At 37.4% G+C, this 22,746-nt stretch overlaps 1 protein-coding gene across 8 annotated transcripts in view; it reads left to right on the top strand.

Moving 5' to 3' along the window:
• SHLD2 (shieldin complex subunit 2) overlaps nt 1-22,746 on the top strand; it is a 35,137-nt gene that overhangs the window by 6,728 nt on the left and 5,663 nt on the right. For 3 of the 8 annotated variants that reach the window (XM_031602465.2, XM_031602464.2, XM_031602468.2), the window contains exons 4-9: nt 10,734-10,780; nt 12,302-14,737; nt 15,998-16,105; nt 16,741-16,935; nt 19,328-19,462; nt 22,397-22,603. In XM_031602465.2, the coding sequence (XP_031458325.2) occupies nt 13,210-14,737; nt 15,998-16,105; nt 16,741-16,935; nt 19,328-19,462; nt 22,397-22,603 (2,173 nt within the window). In that variant the 5' untranslated portion in view covers nt 10,734-10,780; nt 12,302-13,209. The other 5 variants (XM_031602466.2, XM_090144785.1, XM_090144787.1 and 2 more) reach the window with 5 other exon arrangements.

Raw genomic sequence — 22,746 nt, 5'->3', positions numbered from 1 at the left:
TCTGTCTGTTGTATGCCTTGTAAAGGTAGGAGATTGGAGGCGAGGGGAAAGCCAGGCTTCTTCACTATTTCTGTTCCCTTCATGCCTCGCTGTGAACCCATACTTGTAATGCAAGTCTATTAGTGTTATTGAGTCTGAGATTTAATTCATTTTTTGTTATATGACTAACTCAGTGAAGGCTATTTCAAGTCAAGGAAATTAATGGGTCTGTTAACTTAAAGAAATACAGTTCTGGCAAAGTATATCTTATCACCTTTTTTTCTCCCAGAGCATGCAGGTCTTAGTCCTATCAGAACACAGTACATTGCCTCAGCACTTAAATCTCAAAGGAGTTCTTAACATTTTGAAAGCCAAGGCATACTTGCGTGGGTTGGTCCTTCACAGTACATAAAGTAGGAGAGAACCTGCTTCAAATAGTGTAAGGTTCAAGAATAGAACAACAACAACAACAAAAAAATCTAACATCAGGCACACTGATAACAACTTTGAATGACTTGATTATTTTATACTTACATAAGTGAGCACCTGAAACCTTGGTGAAAAGATGGAAGCATATGGCTGAAAGCAGTAACTTATACTGCAGGCAGAGAGGAAATTAGATATAGAAATGGACTAACAGTTTTAAAACGTCCACAGGTAAACTGTAGAATTGAGTTGAAAAGGTTAGGTTTGTGACAGTTATCTAAAGGCAGAGGATTAGCACTGAGCAATGGTAATGCAGTATTTTGAGTGTAAGTGTGAAACACTTGTAGTAAGTTCTCTGCTAGCTTCACCATACTGTGTGAACTGAAGTAAATTCCTTTCCTATCTTCAATTCCCACAAGAAAACGAGGTAATTAGGTCTTCTCTACTTCAAGATATGGGGGTGACAAATACACTAAGTATCATTTAGAACTTGAGCTGGTTTTTCAAACTTTGGATTAGTAATAGATGTAGGAATTAAGAGCGACTGCAGTATTTATCCTCTGAGAAATGAGGAACCCATGTAATTTGCTTTTATAACTAGCTAATAAAAATTTTCTGTCACGCACAGGTTTTCTCAAGGCATTAAGTCTTAAATTCTCTTAAGCGATAAATAATATTTCTGGTATTGAATCTTTATTCCTTATATCAGAGCACAATAAATTTTCTCAGATATTTTCCTTGCTTGGAACAGAACTGGTGAGCTGTAATGAAGCTAGAGCTCACATGTTTCTGTAAGTATTGATGAAAAAATTAGCTTATATAAAATTTCCAGCTTCTGTTGGATTGAAAGAGTCTATTGAAATTAGTACTAGGGAAATGAGCAAAGCTTTCCCTGTGGGAACAGCACATATTCCCTGTAGCTGCCTCTGTAAGTTATTTTGGTGCATTAGTTTGAATGAGAGTGGTTGTCGAATACAAAGTAGGCTTTTCTAATAGATTTCAGTTAATTGTGTTTCTTTAGCATGTCTGAAATAGTATTTTTTTCAGGAAGTCTTTATCTACCACTTCAGAGGATGACGGGTGGAAGGAGGGTAATATAACTTGAGCTGTGGCTATATTTTGTTATAAAGTTTACTTGCTAATGTGCTGAGTGAGGTGAAACTACTCAAAGGAAATAGATAATGGAACTGGCATGAATTGCTTGGGAATATGCCAGCGTAGATATGATTGTGACTTTGAGTGTGCTGAGAAGTCCTGTTAGATCAGTTGAAAACAGCATCATTTCTTGGGCTGCATTAGTACTCTTTTTCTGTTTTGTTTTGCCATCCAAGGTAGATCATTAGAATATAAACTCTGGAGACATAGAGACCAAAGTGACTTTTCCTGTCAGATCATTAACTGCCAATCCTAAATTGACCTGTTGCAGTAACGTGGTGTAGTTTAGTTATTCCCTGATCTTCCAGTGTACAGCAAGGTGACCTCAGCAGAGAGAGCTTTGACTTGTCTGCCACGAGGTCCTTTCCTTTCTAGAGTAGGATGAAATGTTTTATTTCATCAATGTTTGTTAAGCATTATTTATCTGGAAGATCAGTGGCGGGCTTTCCACCAATAGTACTGCTGTTGGCATCTAGCTCTTGCCCTGTGAATTCAGTATTTCCTTCTAAAGATACTAGAATTGGACCAGTCTTAAATTACAGTGAGTAGTGTTACTAGTACAAAGTGTGGTGGCAGATCTGTTGTGGAGTCTGGATCTAGATTGGCAATCTAATGGAATATGGAAAACCTTTTATAACCTCCTAACAGGAACAACTTTGGTCCCCATAAAACTGCTTTGCTTCATATAAGATTGGCAGCTGAACAGGTGATTTACAGTCCCTTCAAGCCTCTTGATTTTTCCTTCTCTTTGCAAAATACTAGCATCTCAGTGAGATAGGTTTTTGAAAGTTATGTTTGAGTCAAGACCTTTCTTTTATGGTCTTTCATAAAGCTGTCTTAAGTAAGGCTATGACTATGGGGAGGAATACTGACTTCGTGTAACCCCACTCTTTGATACAGCAATACAATGGCTTTGCATTTTTTATCAGTGCAGAATGCTACTTAAGGATGTTTTCTGTTTTTACTTGCCAAGTGAAAATGTTCAAGGTGTCTCCTAAACAATGTGTCATTTGAGGAATACTTGGAAAGTAGTATTAGGGCATTGAATGGCTTCCAGGGTCAGAACAGCAGGCATGAAACGTACCTGGATTAAGGTAAATACTTCTTAAAGACATATAATTTCCCAAGTTGAAGGGTAGGTGCAAGCAAAAGGGTTAGCCAGGTCGTTCCCATTTGGGATTAGAATTTTACTTTCCTTTACAGCTGGGAGAATAAAATGTGGATTTTACAGGTTGAGAGAAAACATCAAGTGGTGTCAGCGTATAGAGGAATTAAATGCACAATTGGATTTCGAGGTTCTTAACTCCTTCAGTGTTATGTTGATACTTTTTCCCTCCCACATTTTTGCAGCTTTTAACCAGCAATGCAGCTTGAGATGGCGGCGCTTTGGATGCTTTGCTCTTCATTCCCTATCAAAGCAAATATTTGCTCATTCTTCATGGGGATTAAATCCTTGCACCCGTGTTTTATTGCTAGCTTTTTTTACTGTAATCCAGATGTTCAGTTTTCTGCATGGTTCTTCTGTTGGCAGCCACAGCTTATGATACACTGTACCCTATATTGTGATGTTATAGGAGTTCTTCTTGACAGAAGCTTCAAACATCAATGAACACTTGCTCATTTGTTACTGAATACCATATTGAGCATTAATCTTTGTTTTGAGAAAGGTATCTTTTCAGTTACTTCTGGTATCTGTACCATAAACTGCATCTCTACTTGCTTTTCAGGTTTGTGCTGATACTTTAGCTGTTTGTCTTTAGTTCTTGGATATTTTGAAACACTGGAACAGAAAAAATGATCGTGTTAAATGATATGTGGTTACATTTCATTTCATGTTAAGTTGTTAGGAGCTCATGGCCCTTCATTTGCATGGTATATTGGTTTTACCAGCAAGATAAGTTTCTCAGTATAGAATTATAAACATCAGTGTAGGATTTGCAATGACATGTCAGGTAACTCAGAATATCAGCAGAGATAAGAATTCAGCAAGTTGTACATTTTGTTCTTCGATCAGTTGTAAAGGTTGCAAATGTCTGGAAAAAGATAGTATGTTTAATGTAATAGCTTTTTGTTTTTCTGCTTAATCTGCTATCTTCTTAAGAGCACACAACTGGGTTTTAGTTGTGAATTTTATGGGAAAGACGAGAACAATGTGTATTTAGTCATTAATTGTTCCGTACTCGAGACAATAGCTGATTATACACCATGTCCTTCAGGCATTTTGAGTTCCTTCATGTTTTGTTTTACTACTGGTCTTGTCAACTTTTGGTACGAAGACTGATCATCATCTGTTATGCAGAGCATCATCTTCTCTCAGTAAAGATAATTTCCCCTTAAATTGGGTTGCTAGCCTGAGTGAATGTGATGAGCATGCAGATACATGGCTCAGTTTTATCCCAGGCTGTTTGAGGGAAGAATTAGGGGTGTCTAGAATACTTCCAAGGATGAAAATAATCTAAGTGAAATAAATGGTTTTAAAGACCGTTCAGATAAGCTAGTTGTAATGCAGCAGGTGGATAAAGCTGTTCTCATCCTTAATGTAATACAGCTCAATAATGAGGACTGTGTAGTACTGTAAGTAATAGTTTTATGTCAGAAAGTTATTGCATTAAGGGCAATGGAGTGCCCAGCAATAGAGTAATATTATCTTAGTACAAACAGTAATTGAGGTATTGCCTCTAACATTAATACAGTGAGGAGAAGATATATCTTTACTGAGAATAATAAAGATATGAGAAGGCTTTAATCAGTAGTTATGCTGCTGAGGACTTAAAACAGTAGAGGAAGATGAAAGATGATTTCTAACACCTCATCTTGAGGCTTTTGATTTTGTCAGAGGTAGGTATGGATTGCTGGATTACTGTGGGAACAGATGTTTGTATAGGCTATGTATATCAGTGCTTCAAGCATTTTGTGCACAGTGATAGAAGGATTTTCTCCAGTGCTGACATCTTCTAGAAATTTATGGGCATATCTTTCTATTGAGTAGAATAGAAATTGTGATTTACAACTTCTCAGTTGTACAAATTACTTCAAGTTACAAGGGGAGGGTGGCTGGGGAGCAAGAACTTACCTGCCTTTGAAATGGGGAAAACTCATGTCTAAAAGGCACCTTTGGTTCAGTCAGCTGTGTTGATAGTTACTCAGCGTCACCTGTTCTCTGTTAAAGCTTAACTAGTTGGCTAAACTAACATCTATCTAAACCACTGAAATGGAAAGGCCTATCTGTTAAAAAGCTAATGGCAATTAATTTCGTTTATGTATCGTTTCTTAATGTCTTGCTAGGCAAATGCTAAAAAAAAAAAACCCCTTCTAAACTTCTTGAAGTTTTAAAGCAGTTTAATTTCAAATACTCCAAAATTTTATCTTGATTTTTTTTTTTTTTTTTTTTTTTTCCCCCCTGGAGCACTGTAGTAAATTAACAACTTCACTCCTTATCCGTAATGCTGGTGGAAGCGTTTGTTTGGTTGACATTCATGGAGTCCTATAAAGAAATGGGCAGGTACATTGGTTCTGTAGCCACAATAAGAAACAAGGATGTGCAGTGAACCATCTGTGGTCTCTGTGGTGCCATTCACCGTTGTACAGAACCAGATTGGCCCTACTCTGAAGGTTATAGCTGCTAAAGGTAGCTTTATCTCTGAAATGAGTCTTGCTGTCTTTTAGGATCATATCTTTCAGTTGCTAAGGCTGACGTGTATTTCTTTGGAGTCAGAGGGAAGGAGAGAGTCCAAATCAGCCTCAAATTTTCTCTGTATTTTCAGGAACAAAAGCTGACATGTATCCAAATTACCGGATTGTATCACTATTGCTTGTATCACTATCATGCAGTTAAAAATCTGACTCACATCAGAAGCATGTTGTATGCTTTTGAGGTCTTAGACCTATAGAAAAACTGTATAAAGCCACCTTTCCTTTGCTTTCTTGCTGAGCTATGAAAGTATCACAAGAGATGCTCTGTTTAATACATAAAATCACAGGTTACGTTGTACCACACAAAAGTAAACTAATGACCCTACGTGAAGGATGTAATTGCATACAGAATAAATAGTTAAAATGATCAGAACATTGATGGTGTCTGGTACCATCTTCTCAATGTGGTCAAAAAATACTAGTTCCTGTTTATGGAAAGGTTAAGTGTTGGTTCTTATGGAGGGGTCTTGCATATAGAGCAAGGAAGAGAACAAACTCTCAAGCTGTTGGTGTACAGAGTTCTTGCGGGCATGTATGTTATCTGGTTGCTACTAGAACTGTTCAAGTAGTTTCTAGTTTTTACACAGTCCTTGAGCACAGCTTGATCCTAGTGATCGCTATTATGACTCCTTTGGGTGAGTGGGTGGCCTTTTGAGTTAACAAACATGTAGCTTGAGTTGCTTAATGATTCTGACAGGTTAAAAATACACCACTTGACTTCAGAATGCAAGGGGAAGTGTGACTTTTCGTTAAACTCTAGTGCTAACGTATCCAGTTGTGAAGAGTGAAAGGTATTTTAGTAACACTTACAGACAACTGATTTGCATAAGCTTTAGTTCTTTTTAGGAAAGATAGGTTTTCAACCCTTGTCTCCCACAGTGCAAAGGCACAAGCACAGCAGTCTTACCTACAGCTCTTGTCTGAAATGTTGATCTCCAGTTCTTATCTTCTGCTTTTTTGAGTCAATATTTTGTAAAGAAAAAATAATTGTAGTTTTTTTGCCTGCTGTAGGATGGAAGCCACATACAAAATGGGTGAGTAACTATTTCTATTTCTTCACTCACTATAGTGAGTGCAGATGTGAGAGCAGCCTTCGATTATGGCTATTTGTATGCTGCAACCAGTTAATCCAAGTGCTGCATACATGTTGTGGAAGATGGATACTACTAACTTCTATGAAATGTGAAATAGCTTACATGTTTTGAACCTAAGGGGAATCTTGTTTTCTTTGAGAAATGCATTAGATATCATAGAATTGCTTGGCTTGGAGGGGACCTTAAGGACTGCATAGTTCCGGTCCCCTATCATGGATAGGGTTGCCACCGTGTAGATCAAATGGCCCAAAGCTCCATTCAGTCTGGCCCTGAATATCTCCAGAGGTGGGACATTGCCAGGGATGGGACATCAGCAACCTCTCTGAGCAGCCTGTTCCAGCGCCTCACCACCCTCTGAGTAAGGAATTTCCTCCTAACTTCTAACTTAAACCTCCCCTCTATTAGTGCAAAACCATTCCCTCTTATCTAATCACTGTCAGACTCTGTAAAAAGTCAGTCTCCATCTTTTTTTATAAACTCCCTTTAAATTGGGAAGTTTATATGGGAAGATGCACTGGATTCAGGTTGTCTGTTACACAGTATAATGGTGATGTGCTGGTATTTGTATTATTAACTTGAAAGGTATTTATTGTCTTAAAAAAAGATTTAAAAGAACCTCACTAAATCAAAGGTCACTGAATTGTTACTCAGTTTGGAAAGTAATTGTTCTCTTGATTAAAGAATTTGTTTTGCTTAATTATCCAAACGTTTGCAATAAGAAAATAAAAACCTGCTGCAAGCCTTGCATGTTTTCTTTTTTTACCTTGATTCTAATAAATAAACAGGCAGTTAATCTGATGTAAAGGGCTGCTAGATCTTGTTTCTTTGACAATGACAAACTGCCTCATATTCATCTTAAGTCCTGTATTTATTAATCAGCTTCAGTTTATCAGAAGATTTAAGTTGTGGAATAGGTTTTCACTGGTAGTTATGCTTGTGGATAATTTTCTGCAGATGTGTCCTTTTTTTTTTCTTGGGGGGGGGGGAAAATCAACCCCCCCAAACATTTTCATTCTAAATTGTGAGGTTTTGGACTACACTGCAGTATCAGGAGTATCTTTCCTTGGCAGAAAGTATAGTAGCTCAATTGTCTGCAATAATTCTCAAAGTGAAGGGTTTATAGCATGCACGTTCTTTAAAACATGCACGTTGCTTCTGTGTATCTCTGACCTTTTACCTTTATCTTTCCTTCCTACTCATAAGGTCACTGTTCTAAAGAACTTTTAACTTCTTTTGTTTGTAACAGACACTGTTCGTCTCTAATTATGTGTTTTTAGTGTATTGCAAAACAAAAATCAATAAGCAATGTTTGTTGCTTAAAAGACAAGATCTGGCACAACACAAAGGTGGTGAGGAAAGAGCTATCACGTGAATCAGAAAACTTACTACCTTTACCTTTATTCCAGTTCTCAGCTGAAAGGGATTATCTCAGTGACTGAACTGGAAATGTGTAATGTTTGAGTTGTCAGATTTTTTGCATCATTTGGTTTCAGAAAATGTTTTATATTCATATCTAATGCAGCTGTTGAATGAATACCCATATACAGTCCAAACACCTAGAGAAAACATCTTAATTGCAGATCAAGAGACATATTTTTGATTGGAGCTTTTTTCTTTTCTTGCCCAAGTTGCACAGACATGTTGTATGTTCATATCTTAATCCCAGTGTTGTTGTTCAGAATTTATAAATGTGTGAAACTGTCACTACACTGCATGCAGTTGGTTCAGGTTTTTGAGGTTATTGTACAGCTAGCTACAGTACCTGGCTTTTTAAAAGACACTCAATTTTTAGAGTGAGACTTGAGCTTCATAGTAAAGGCGGCCTGTGATATAGTTAGCATTCTGCATCCATTTTTCCTTTGGCTGGTGATTAACATAGATTTTCTACTTAACAATCATACAATATAAATTTATTCAAAAAAAGAAACTGTAGAGTGAATTTAGCTGGAAGTGAATGCTGTGAAATGGCTATTAAGAGTTGTTTTTCTGTTAGGTCAGTGCAACTGTCTTCTAACTACAGATAGAAGTGTAGAATCTACCATGCAAGTGAGAGGGGTAAAAAAGCTCACATTTAAGATTTAAAATATCCTATTTATATGTATTTATTCTCTAAATAGCCAAATTTTCAATGGTAATGGCCAATGAATTTTTCATATTGTAGGAATCAGGTTATGAGCTTACTGGTTAAGATGTTCAGCATCAAACAGCATCAGAACTTCAAATGTAAAGAGCACACTCCATAGTTAGATCTCATAAAGAATTTGAGAAAAGATGCATGTTTCCATGATATTGCTTTAATTCTTTATCTTCTGATACATTACTGTCTGTGTAATTTTACTTACTGCTTGAAGCCTACTGTGTAAAAGACAAAGAAATTGTTACCTAGACGTAGAACTTCTGCAGCTAACTTTCTGTGCATAGAGCAGTGAAGCCTTGATGACATCTTATTTGCGTATCATTTTTAAAATCAGGAATGTATGCTTATGACCACCATTCATCACAACTGATGAGCAGCTGAATCTGTCATGCTCCTGCTCCCTTTACACTACCTTGGCCTAATGCTTAAGTGATTATGGTAGTGAGAGGATACCCTTAATGAAGGGTAAAATAGGGAATAAAAGCAGTTATTTTAAGGTAGTTTGGGGGGCACTTAGCTTCACAGAAGGTTTCTGGAGCACCTCTATGAGAAGAGGAATTTTCAAGAAAGTCTGGATATCTTATCCTATACACAACGAATTACTCTGATTTAACCTTTAGTGATGTAGTTGTGCATTTTAAAAACTGTTAATTTTTAAAATTCCTGTCTTGCTGTGTACATTGAAGGAAATACTGTGTACCATGATGTATCTCTTGCAGTAAGTATACCAGTGTTTAGTTGCAGTGTCTTGCAAATGTGAAACTTGCTGATGTAGCTACAGTTTTTAAAAGATCATTGACCCGTCAATCAGACTCTGACCATTTCAGAGATAAAAAGGTAGGCTTTTATTGGCTCTACAGATAAAGCACCTTTTCACAAATTAAGAAATGGTGTAATAATTAACAGGTATAATGGATATGTGCATTCAGTTTTTGGTTATCTTTACCAGCTTTAGCTCCTGTTATCTTTGTAGTTAACCCCTTGCTATCCACAGATTTCACATGGAATCGCACACAGAATGGCCAGGGTTGGAAGGGACCTCAAGGATCATGAATCTCCAACCCCCCTGCCACATGCAGGGCCACCAACCTTCCCACCTAATGCTAGACCAGGCTGCCCAGGCCCCATCCAACCTGGCCTTGAACACCTCCAGGGATGGGGCATCCACAGCCTCTCTGGGCAGCTGTTCCAGCAGCTCACCACTCACATAGTAAAGAACTTCCCCCTGACATCCAGCCTAAATCTTCCCTCCCTCAACTTAAAACCCTTGTCCTGCTGTTATCTACCCTTTCAAAGAGTTGATTCCCCTCGTGTTTGTAGGCTTCCTTCAGGTACTGAAAGGCTGCTGTGAGGTCACCCCACAGCCTTCTTTTCTCCAGGCTGAACGAGCCCAGCTCCTTCAGCTTGTTGAATCATTTACATACACAATTTAAAAAGCAAACATTTAATTTGTGATAGTAGAGTGTCTGTAATATGATCAGACTGGCCATTTTCTGCATTTTTTAAAGATTAATAGTAATTCTTCTTTCTCTCTAGAGCAAGGTAGAGAACTTTGGTAGCAAAACTCATTAAATGAATACTAATGTTGTTCTTTAAACAGTTTTATCTATGGGGAATTTGCCCAAACTATTTTAAAGTATTTTTTATTTCAAGACAGAGGTGATTATAAACACTGTCTATTATTGACACTGTAGCTGGTGATTTTGATCTAGCAAGTCACTCAAATTGCCAAACAAGGTCATTTCCTAGTGGGCTCATTAGTCGAGCTGGGAAATACCCTAGAATTATAGAGTGGCTTGGATTGGAAGGCAACCGAAAGATCATCTAGTTCTGCTGTGGGTAAGGTGGAGACCAACCATTTCTAAGCCCTGAAGGTCCTAAGACAAATCAAATTAGAAGGTGTTGAAAATGTCAGTGAAGCAAAAATTTGCTAAGTAATAGCAAGATTCAGTTGTGTTGATGTGATATCCTACAGATATTTCAGTGCTCTCTTAAGATGGTGAAGGCAAGACATACGGGGGATGGCTGATGTCTTTGGTTTGTTCGGCCTAGAGAAGAGTCTGAAAGGAAGCCTCATAATAGTAACTAGATTTGTATAAAAACAAGTATGCTGAGATATCAGCTTAGTATCTAATTCAGACGCTGAAAGCTCTTGTAACTCCAGCCTTATAAACTAGCACCTAAATGTCTTATTATCTCTCCTGTCCTTGTCTTGTGGAATTAAGAAAAGCCTCTGACATCTCTTGCAGGTTAAAAGGACAAGCAATGGACAGTAGGACTGGAGCACCTGTGGCAGGTTTGTATTCAGCCCTTTTGAAAGTTACTTCAAATGAAGGAACTGTTCCTCACAAAGCCCATGGATATTATTTTGCTGACCTCTGCTAAATACTTCAGAAATAGCACAGGTCAGTGTCAGAACTTAAGTGCTTTTGTGTTATAGCACATGCAGAAGAGATCTTTGTCATTGGTTTCAACATCTCATGCATCTCTTCCTTCTTATTTGAAGACCTAAGGTTACATTATAGGGTACTTGCTTTAGAGGGATACCCATCTGTAGTGATTGACACTGACATAACTAAAAAAAAAAAAAAAGTTGCTAGTAGACTTAATAAAATTTGAAATGGAGGAAAGAATTTAATCTTTCCAGTCAGGTTACAGTTCTGAAGTTGATGTAAAGTAGGAGTAGCAAGTTCTGTTGGTTATAGTGGATCTGCTCTTGAAATTATTTTGTGTTGTGCACTGGAGGGCTTTTTTTCTTACCTATCTCTTAACTAGTTTAAGGATTCAGTCTCACTGTCATAGATTCGTAGAATAGCTCGGGTTGGAAAAGACTTTCAAGATCATGAAGTCCGACTGCACCCTAACCATACAACTCTGTCTTTCCACTGCTTTTGTCCCTGAATACTTCATCTGCCTTTCTTTTCTTTCTTACCAGGTCCATTATTATTTTCTATGTTGAACTGGTAATTCTTCTTGCTCATTAGTGTATTATCATTCCATAGTTATGTAATATACAGCTTTCACACATATGATAATTGTCCTTTAAAAGTTGTATTCCTTCGAGCTGTAACTTAAATGTATAAATATAGAAATGTGGATACCGTGCTCCAGTTTGATTCATTTTTGCAGATGAGCTTAAAACTGCAATATCACTTGCTGTGTTTTGTAGCTTTTTTTCTATTATGTGCTGTGTTCTGACTGATTTCAGTGTTGTATGCTGTTTCTTCAGTTGCATCTGTAAGACACCTGAATTTAGACTTCCAGGATGTTTGTAGCTTTTGTTGCTATGAACATTTGAGTGTGCAGATTTATCGACCCCTAGTGGATTGTTAAGAAAATGGCAGTTAAGTGCTAACTGAAAAATGCTATTGTAGGGGCTGTTCCGAAAGTAATGCCTCCTATTTTATCTCAGCTCTTGATGTCAGAGGCAGGAGTTGGTGATACGGCAGTAGAGGTTGAGCCTTCCCACCAATACTGCATTATATTTTGTTGCTGTGTGACAGATGGCAGCAGAAGGGCAGCCTGACAGAATGGCACCTGACGTGGATGAAACAAAGGTGTGAAATTGAATTCTGATGCTGCATTTCAGCAGTGATCAGTTGATCATCTCCACTGGCACAGATATTTGTGAGCACGGTGTGCAGGCTGTCATTGATTGCTGGTGAAAATGCACAACTAATGGTGGCGACTACGTTGAAAAATAATGCTTTATAGCTGAGAATTTGTTCTATCAAATGATATTATAGGTTGCTCTGGAAGTAATGCCTCATATATTTGATTGCTGTGTCTGTTTTAATGCTGTTTCTTCTGTTTGCAGCTGGATTCGTTCCTGAATTTCTCAGCTGGTGCTCTGTTTCCTACCTCCACAGAATTCCTGCTCCGACAGCTCTTATTAACATTGCTGCTAAAACTTAAACATGTCGTTAGATGCCTGCGTTTTAATGCATACAATGCTTTTAGCTGTATCTGAGTATTTAAAAATAATAGTTTAGCAGATATCTTAAGAAAAAAAAAAGTATCATTTTTAGTGTGTGAGCTGAATTTTTTTAACAAGCTGGAAAAGCTAGGAACTTGGACAGCATGATAAAAAAAAATATATAAATTAACTTAAAATCATTTGCTCAATCTACACTGTGACTACTTTGTTTTTATTAAACATTTTTAAAGTTATTGGTAATATCCTGAGATCTGGCCTTAAAATAATAGTTGTCCTAATGTAGTGGTTTTTCTGCTAAATCAGGCTTGTTAATTTATAGCTGTGTAAAATAATGCATTTCTACCAAATTCCTCTAAACTAACTGAAAGTAGCTCTATTTTTATTATTTATAATTTTAAGTTATGTTTATAATACTATCTGAACATGAGTCTGCTCAGATCATGAGGAAACTACTAATAAAATTTGATTCCTGGGAACTTTGTTAGGATCTATTTATTACATTCTGATCTTCACTACAAGTCTACATCTGCCATGTTTCCGAGTATCAGAATGAGAAATGAATTGGTATTCTTTACTTACTTGTAAAGTAAGTAAACAGGAAGTAACTTCCATTTTTTTTAATGTGCTTTTAGTTGTATAGACTTTAAGTGATGCTTTTTATCAGTGGTTAAATATTCCTTCAAAGTTTATATACCTTAAAATAAGGAAAAGTTTGCATATCATTTTTGGCTGTATTTAGTATTGTAGTTACTGTGTAAGCCACACCATTTAAAGTTTAAAAATAGAAAATGTCAGAAAGACCTCAAATTCATATTTTTGTTGGAGCACCCAGTATTCCAAGCCTGCTAGATGTGTCAGAACAAAGTAGTTTGGTACCTGCTGATGAGAAGTGGAAAGAACTCCACTGTTCCTATGATATACACAGTCTTTTTAATGAAGAAAACAAAGGTACTGACCATTTAGTGTTTCAGGCAGGAAACTCCGTAGTCACAGCAGTTCCCACAAATGATTACAGCTCTCAGCAGTCTGAACAGAAGAGATTAATGGTAGGAAAGGAGTGTGTGAAATCTTCTGTACCTGTGGAAGTAACTCGTGCTACTTCATCCCAAAAGACGAGAGGTTTCATTTATTCTGATTTTCAAATATCCGAAGGTAGGCACATATGTGCAAACACAGATGAGGCTGCAGATTGCCTCCCTCAGAAATTTGTGAAAGCAGGTAGACAGGATGAACAATCGCGTGGCAGTTGTTCAGGCCTCACTGAAAGAAAATCCAGTCACTTAGAAATTAGGGGCTCTGACATTTCTGATCTGGTTGGCAGTACAAAGCAGATCAGCATACACTTAAGGTCTGTGGAACAAGATGTTGAATCGGATCACAGAAATGATCACCATGAACATTTAAGTCGGTATCTGAATATGTTTTTCCCCCCAAATCAAGAGTCAAAAGCAAAAGGAGAATTAAGTGACTGTTCAGATCTTGCAGTGTCGACTGATACTGAATTTCGTAGCATAATGACTTCAAGTCAGATAGCTGCTATTGCACAGGATCACTTTAAGAACCAGAATGAGATGCAGAAAAGAACTGTAGAACTATTGGAGACAGAAGGACAGAGTAAGCATGAAGAAAGGCAATGTGATGACTACCAGTTGGAATCTGACACTGGAAGATGTTTCTGTTTGGCTGAAAATGAGCGTAAGCAAGAGTATACAAGTTCTCCTGAACTTTTCAGTTCTGATGGCGATGAGAAAAACATTGGCTTTGAAGATACGAGAAGAGAAGAAAGTTCTAATGAGAATGCAGGGGAGTCTCATGAATGTGAAGTTCCTGCTGGGCAGTTCATAAATGAAATCCATATTGAACCATTGAGCTCGGGGATACTGTGCTCTCAAGTAGAAAGCTCTCATAAGAGCTCTTATAAAAGAGCCCGCAAGTCTGAAGATCTTTCTCATATTTTTAACACAACATTTAAAAGGCGGCTTAAATCAAAGAGAGCTAAACTGAGTTCTTCCCCATCCGGTCCTGGAATGACAGTGGGTCAAGAGAGGATGGAGTTCAAGCCTCAAGGGAAACTACTATCATCACTTAAGGACTGCTGCTGCAAAAATCAAAAGTACAATGTTTTGGTCACAGTAGTACACCCATGCCTTATCAAAGAAATACAGATGAAGACCAAACCCAAATCTTCATGTAAAGTTCCTGTAGCAACAATTGTAGTTATTGATCAGTCAGGAACTGAGAGAAAGGTGGTGCTGTGGCGTGGTGCTGCGTTTTGGTCACTCACTGTGTTTCCTGGAGATGTCGTATTGCTTACAGGTGAGAAGTGGTTTTGGTTTGTTTTTAAGTATGGATCTTAAATGGCTGTTGGAAGTAGACCAGTGTGTAATTAGTAACTTGGAATTATGGCTAAATATCTGTCAGTTTTTCTAACATCACTCGTATCACTCAATGTCAGTTTGAATTATTGTGGTCATCTTGACAGTTTAACCTGTCAGTGTTTTACGTGCTGTTACAAACCAGATGTGTTACTTACTGCTTTTCTGAACTTCTCTACAGCATATGAAGATGAGTACCGATGAATACTTTGTACTTGTTAATACTTATTAGGAGCAAAATGCTCCCTTTATTAAGAGAATGCAATGAAATAGAAAACTAGATTGCATCTAATTTAGGGCTGGAGTTGATTAGAATTTGATAGCTATCTAAACCTTCAGCTTTTTTGCTAAACACCTAAAAGAAAATTAAGTATAGGAATATTTTTGTTCGAATAGTTCAATGATACCTTAAAGATGGCTACATCTCTCTCTTAACAAGAGTTCTTAAAGTAAGCACTTACATTGCATTGGTAGTTATTTTAAAGCAATTGAAGATAAGGTGGGCTTTGTTTTCTGCTTAGACTTGCTTACTCCAAAATACATCAAAAGTTTTTCAAGGAAACCTCAGTACTATATTCTTTGCCAGAAATGTTGCATTGTAATAACTTAGCAATTTTGCTTATACAGCACTTGCTGTTGGGCTATTAAATATTTTATATGAAGGATAAAGCCAAGCAAATGAGCAAATTTGATTAAGTCTTCTGAAAGGATGTTGGTAGATTATAAAAATCACTGTGCTTTGAAGTGATATCTCTGAAATTCTTACTTCATATGATCACTCCTGAAAATGTGGGTGATGTTATAGCTTTGGCACCTTCCTGCCATCTTGCAGTCAATTAAGTTTAGCAGTTTGAATGACTTAATTGGTGCGTGTACTTTTCCCACATTTTTGTGCAAGTCCCTTGCATGTATCAATGTCAGCCATAGGTGTCTTATACATTAAGATGCAATGTGTCCTTGGTAATAAAGAAGGCATAAGGCAGGGAGAAAAGGAGAGGGCAGGCAAACAAGTTGAGAATGAAGAAGACATAGCAGACGATGAGAGACTGAGAGAATAGCAAGCTAAAAAGAGAAGGCAGTCAAAAGTTAAGATCTGATGTGGAGCCTACGTCCAGATTTTTGGTTCCATAGCCAAGAAAATAAGTACGGTACTTCAATACAGTTTGCACATGAATTAATAAGGTTGCTTTTTTTCTTGCAGATATCATGATGTATGAGAATCACTGGTACGGAGAAATAATGCTGCAGTCTACATTTATCAGTCAGTTACTGAATCTGGGGAACTACTCAGTTCTCAATCCAGAAGAATGTAAGATAATAGTGCGCAAGTTTCCTTCATAAAATAGTGTTAAAATACTGGTTTGAAGTAATGTATTTATTGGCAATGCCTCATACATGGATAAAAATAGAAATGCAGGCAGCTGGAAAGTACAAAACTCTGTAGGTAGGTTCACCAGGACCTTGTAAGGCTTAAGAAAATGAGAAGATCTGGGGAAATTATTTACAGACTATTAAGCATGAGGACTTCAAAGATAACTGAGTTGTGGAGTGCTGGGGAAAAGGGGAAAGATAGCACAAGTGTTCCTGTGGGTTTGCTTTGTTCTTAGTCTTCCTGACATTGGTTACTGTTACCTATTTAAGACAGGTTCGGGGTAAATGATCAAGAATGGTTGCTCTTGCTAAGTTACAACACCAGGACTCTTTCTTCTTTTCAGTGTAACTTAGAATACTGTAACTGTAGTTAATGTTGGGATGCGATCAAGAGGAGGCAGATGAAGTACAGTTAAATTTTGAATCAAGTATTGCACATCTCAAGCATTTCCTGCCTTAGGATTCTCAAAACAGATTTGGTTTTGTTGCTTTAAATATTCACAGGTAATAGATTTTAAGCTGCTAAGCTCAAAATTAGGAGAGTCCCTCTAACTTTGGTTGTTTTTATTTAAGTTTACCCTGTAGTGAATGGTGATGTTCTCCATGGCTTATTGGCATATGTATCATCAGAATTTCCTCACTTCGGAGACATTCCACGAAGGCAGGTTCAGAGACTGGACAGTGTTCAGTACGTTCAGCTCGACCAGCTTCAGCCAAACACTTTGGTTCACTCAATCTTAAAAATTATCAGCGTTGCCATATTAACAGGTAAGTTCAATTCGTGCTCTGAACTTCAAATGTCAGAACTTCAGAATCGCCTCGTAAAATTGCTATTTACATTTTACCTGTGGTGGGTTGGTTCCTATTCCATACTCAAATTTTTTTATATGATTCACAAATAAGACTTGTGTGAAGAGCCACTCATTGAGGTCATAGTTGGAGAAGTAGGACTAAACAGGAAGAAAATGACTGAAATCAGCTGCTGAGTGAGGTTATTGTATGCTTGCTGATCAGTAGCATGCAGATCTGTGTGAGAAGTATGCAGGCAGTGCACATGGACACGGTGTTCCTGCTCACTGAGTGGTTGATTTGTTTTCACTAAGGAACGTATGGTAGGAATGCTGAAAAGACAGATATACTTTAGCTACGGTGAAAGAACATAAATTAGTTTTAATGGCTCTTGAAACTCCAAGGTGCATTCTTGTTGTAGACTACTGCTTTAGAAAAATGGCTTGTTGATTAAAGCATTGTGTGGGATAGTCAAGCTTCACTAATTCAAACCTTGCTTTCTATCTCACTTTCACGTGTGCCTCACACCACCAAAGAAATACTTATGATTAGACTGTAAATCATATGATTTCTATAATTACACAATTTTAGTTATTACAGAATTTTCTCTTTTCTTTATAATGGAACTGTGCTCCTTTTTATTGCTTGGTTCAGAACATTTTTCTTTTTGTTTTTTTTCCTTGTTAGTGTGGATTTTAAAGCTAAGCATTGCATTCCTCATTTCTTAAGTATCTGCAGTATTTTTTTTATTGTCCTTACGTGTGTGTCTGTGCAAGTTCTCTATAATTTTCAACACTGAATTTCCAGTATGAACCTATTAAGATGTCTCACAGCAGTACTTGTATTTTCTTCATGCAAACAGAGCAGAAAGTGACCTCGTTAAGATGATTTGTTCTGGAAATTTTAAGTTTCCTGTGTATTGTGAGGACTCCCAAAGGACTTTTGTCACCAGTTCGTGTTTAACGCTGTTCACAGAATTGTAGAACCGTGGAATGGCTTGGATTAGAAGGAATCTTAATGATATATACTTAGTTCTAACTGCAGCACTGCCAACCACTGCATCAGGTTGGCCAGGGCTCCATCTGACCTTTACTTGAATATTTCCAGGAATGGGGTATCCACGGCTTCTCTGAGCAACCTGTTTTAGTGCCTTTCAAGTAGTCACATTCCTTTTTAATAAAGAACGTGGTTATTTTGGAATTGCTTTCTTGGAAGTCTTTTTTCCGTGTTCAAATTGTTAATTTGCTTCCACTGTTCCGTAATCAGGACATAGATCAGCTCTTAATGTAGAATCATAGAAATGCTCACAAGGCTGCATGAGCTGATTACACTTAACTGCAGCAGAAATAAGTGATGCCTTTTAGAGTTCTTGCCAGGAGAAAATAACAGTTTTTGTCTCAATTTCACACAGTTGGAATCAGTTTGAGGGGCTAAATGAACAAAACCAAACTGAATCAGGGTTGTCTTAAGCAGTGTACTTTTATGCAGTGTTTTGCCATGTTTTTTCTAGCAGCTGGAAAAGGAATTCCCCTTTTTTCCATGCTTCCAATCTGCTCTGATTGACTTCTTTATTTTATTGTACAACTGTTTCTCAGTGCTGAATATAATGATCTTCATCTTAATTTGATCATCTTGCACTGTCATCTTGTGTTAGTGCTTGTGTTGGTAGGAAGGAGAAAAATGCATCCATTTTGTCAACTGAATTGTCAGAATCACCTTTACTCATTACAATTTGAGATTTTTGAAGATAGGAATCTCCTATCATATTGTACATATCTGATGAGGACATAATTAAAGCAAGAGTTTTTGTTCATAAAAATAATTGTAGTTTAGTGTGGAACTGAAACTAACAGGCATTTCCCATATGTAAGGGTCTGTAAAAATCTTCATTTTCAGTTTATATATACTGCTTATATTAATTTGTGCTGTATACGACTAATGAATTATGAAAATTTGTGGAGCTGTTACTTGAGTATATTGCACAGAAAGTAGATTAACTTCAGTTTCCAGTTATGGCAGTCTGTTGCTGAGAGGTTGAGTACAATTTCTTTCTACTTACACCAGTCAGATGATGACTAAGAGATGCTCAGAGATGCTTAGCTACCTGCTAGGGAGGTGTCCTGTTGCTAAGTAGTGAGGTGGATAAAGGTAAATTAATATTCTTTATGCGTTCCTTCAAACCAGACTGATCTTGCTGAAGAAATCACAAAATGTTTTCATTTTGTCCTGAAGAAATTGTAGGTGTTTTCTTGTTTACCTAACGTTGCACTCAAAACATAACAGCATGGTTTTATTTTAATATTGAGGTGTGTTATTTTTTTTGTTAATGTGCTTTGTGCCATATAACAAGTCGTAATTTCAAACTTTCCAGAATCTGTGTACAGCTACAGAGGAGGCTACCAGAGAAAAATTATTCTAACAGTAGAACAGGACAAAGATAAACAGTACAAGATGGTGCTGTGGGGAGCAGGGGCTGCCTGGTGCCCTCAACTTCAGAGGAGAAAAGGTAAAACCTTCATAGGTTACTATCATAGGATTTCTCTGATTAAAGTAACAGCTTTAAAACGTTCAACTGGTCGTGTTTTCTATTCAGGTCTCCTTGAAAAGATCATATTTTGAAATAGATTTTTAACAATTCTCATCTATTTGGAAGTAATGCCATCAGCAACTCATCAGCATCAGTGAGCTCATTTTACAATACTGAGGAAGTGTGAACATTCCCAAATTTGAATCTAGTTACAAGATGCACTGGAGCCTAGTTGTCATAACTACAAGTAAAACCAAAAGAAACCAACCAAACAAAAAAAAATGGTGTAAAGTAAGCTACTAGTTTTGCTTAGTTTTCCAGTTGCTGTCTCTTTTTGCACTAATTGCTGTTTGTTCTAATTCTCATTTGTGCTGTCTGCTTCCTGCCTCACCAGAATTAGGTTACGTATCCCAGCAGTCCTGCTATCTGGCCCAGCCATTAACTGACAGCAGCTTTTCTTGCAGAATTACACAGCCTGTGTTTTAACTGTGGCAGTTACTGTTCTTTTAGATAATCTGAATCCAGGCTTCTACATTGATTATTCAGAATTTGCATTTCTCATCAAGGGATACATTTAGGAAACAAATACTGTATTACTTCAGGTGTTGAGCACACCTTACTAAAGTCAGTTGTCATATAGTACTAAATAAAACCCAGAAAGCTTAAGCAACCTCAGATAAATTTTCACTACAAGAATTTTTACATGTAGATTCTAAATTCTACCTGCTCCTCTTGAATTTAGAACTAATTTATACTCCTAAATAAATCACATAACTGCAGGACCTCCCACTGCTTGAAGAAGGAAATCCAATTTAAGCACTCACCAGTTAACTTTATTACTTGAAATCTGCATGTCTTTTACTCTGTGCATACTGTGCTGTGGGCAGATATATGCTTTTTATTAGATAAATGTTTAGAAATTTTATGGAATGTGGTGTGCTGGAATATTACTTCTTTAAATACAGAATTTCTAATGTATTTTTAATACTATGTATTGGAGCTGAAAAAGTTGACTGAATATCACAGATAATTTCTAAGACAAAATAATGTAATTCCCTGATGCTTCAAGTAGAAAAGCAGAACAGTGATGCAACTCTTTCTAGCTTTGTGCACGTATATTTCTCTGTAGAACGTGTCTTATTCTCCAGCTAGATTTCTGTGTATCTAGTGGCTGGTGTTTTAATGATTAAAAGATTATATCTGAAATTCAAGATAAGAGTGTTTTCACAACTGTTCAAATATGTATCATAGACCAACCGTGAACATTTGGTCCAAGTAAGACAGCCAGAAAGATAACTCCCACGGCACTGAACAAGAATACACAGCACAGCAGCTAACATTGTGAGTGGGTTGCATGAGGAAAGCGCGTGATCCCGTTCTTGCTGCTACTGATAGAGCAGCTGAGGATACAGACCAGGTAGCCCAGCCTTCTAGAGCAAGGAGTGGGGACTTGTAATTTTTAAGCTGTGTACATGCTTGAATTGCACAAAATTCTGCCTCTTCGAGGCATCGAACAACTGTTGGCAGTAAAAGTTCACTTTTTCATCTCGTGATAAAAAAAGAACCCTCAAGATTCCAGTGTAGTCATCACACGTTCAGTTCGTATTTTACTCTTCAGATGTAGGTTACTGAAAACATTAAATACAGTTTTGTGAACCAGCGTTCTTGGTAGACTGTTACTAACATGGGGTAAAATTCTAAACTCATTGAAGATGGGGAAAATGCTGAGTAAGTTTTCAAGGCAGATAAGAGAAGTGGTGTATTTCCTCTTGTTGTGCTGTAGGAATACCTTCATGGTTTAAAAAGGAACGTACAAAAGTATTGCAGCAACGTTTTGTATATTGACCTGGAAATATTTATGCAGGGACATGAGAATGTGAGGAAGCATGCCATGTATGAATCAGTCAATATTTTGTTTGGCTTAGTGAAAAAGGGTTGTGTTATGATACTTAGAGGGACTGAGTCAGATCCAGAGAGTTAAATTCTCTTTCCTTTGAAGGTGTTGAATAGTACTAGACGCTGTTTGATAGGCACAATCCATATGCCAGCACAGTATGGAAAGCTGTAACTCTCTGGCGTTGCCAGGATTGCAGCATACCTTTATCTTTTTTGTTTTAAACATTCTATCTGTCACTTAGGATTCTGCAGTTATTCAGGAGTGAAATCTAAAACCATAGGAGGTGACAGCCATGGTGGATACCTCCCCATATCCTTCCACAAACATTACCACCCATAACCATCCTACTTCAGGGCATATCTCTGGGTGGTATTTCTCAGTAGTTGCTTAATCCTAGACAAAATCAGAAATACAGGACACAGCAATAGGATCTTGCCAGCATGAGCGATCCAAGGATGTTCTAAGTTCTTGAGAGCTGCTGTTACTAGCCTTAAGGAAAAGGGGAAGTTGAAGGAGATAGAGAGTATCCTTCATAGATGGGCTTTCCAAGAGCAAAAGGTAGCATGTCATAGGTAATGTTTGTAAGAGATGATTCCCAAAGTATGAAGATGATGCCAACGCTGAGTTCCAAAACCAAATGAGGCTTGCAACCTGTACTTTTATTATTCCATAAGACACTTTTCAAACTTGTCTGGGTCCCTTTGGATGGCTTTTCTTCCTTCTTCAACACTCAGCTTGGTGTCATCTGAAAACTTCCTCAGGATGCACACAAATCATCATTGTGACTAAAAACTGTTAAATGTAATTTATAGCAGATCTTTCTGGCTTTGTTAGACAGCTAAGCGCCATGCTGCTGTTTCCTCCCTTCCCCATGCTTCCAATAGGAGGAGGAAGAGAACTGGGAAGGAAAAAAAGAAATAGAATTCATAGGTTACTCAGTCTCATGACTTCAGTTTCCTATACGTTAACCAAGATATGAAAATGAATCTCATGTTTACTTGTTTTCTGTTCTATAGGTCATCTGTGGGACTTTAAATACCTTCTGGTCCAACACAGTTCTGTCTCGGGTGACTTTGAACTGCACTCAACTCCATGGTCATCCTGTGAGTGTTTGTTTGATGATGACAAAAGAGCAATTGCATTTAAAGAAAAGTTTCAGAACAGCAAAGCATCCCTTACAAAAGTGACAAATCTCTCAGCGTATTTGGAGGAAAAATGCTCAGGTAAAGTTGTTATATTTAGTACTGTAGTGTCTACGTGGTGTTGTACATAGCAGTAACATTTTCTTTAGCTATGTTTCTCCAAGTAATTATTTTTTTAAACTTAACTCAGTTCTGAGAGCCTGAATTTATTCAGCAGGCTACTG

The sequence above is a fragment of the Phasianus colchicus genome, chromosome 8, assembly GCF_987193195.1.
Source record: "Phasianus colchicus chromosome 8, bPhaCol1.hap1.1, whole genome shotgun sequence".
NCBI classification, from domain to species: domain Eukaryota; kingdom Metazoa; phylum Chordata; class Aves; order Galliformes; family Phasianidae; genus Phasianus; species Phasianus colchicus.
The sequence above is the reverse complement of the archived record's forward strand: the minus strand, read 5'-3'. Positions and strand labels throughout refer to the sequence as shown.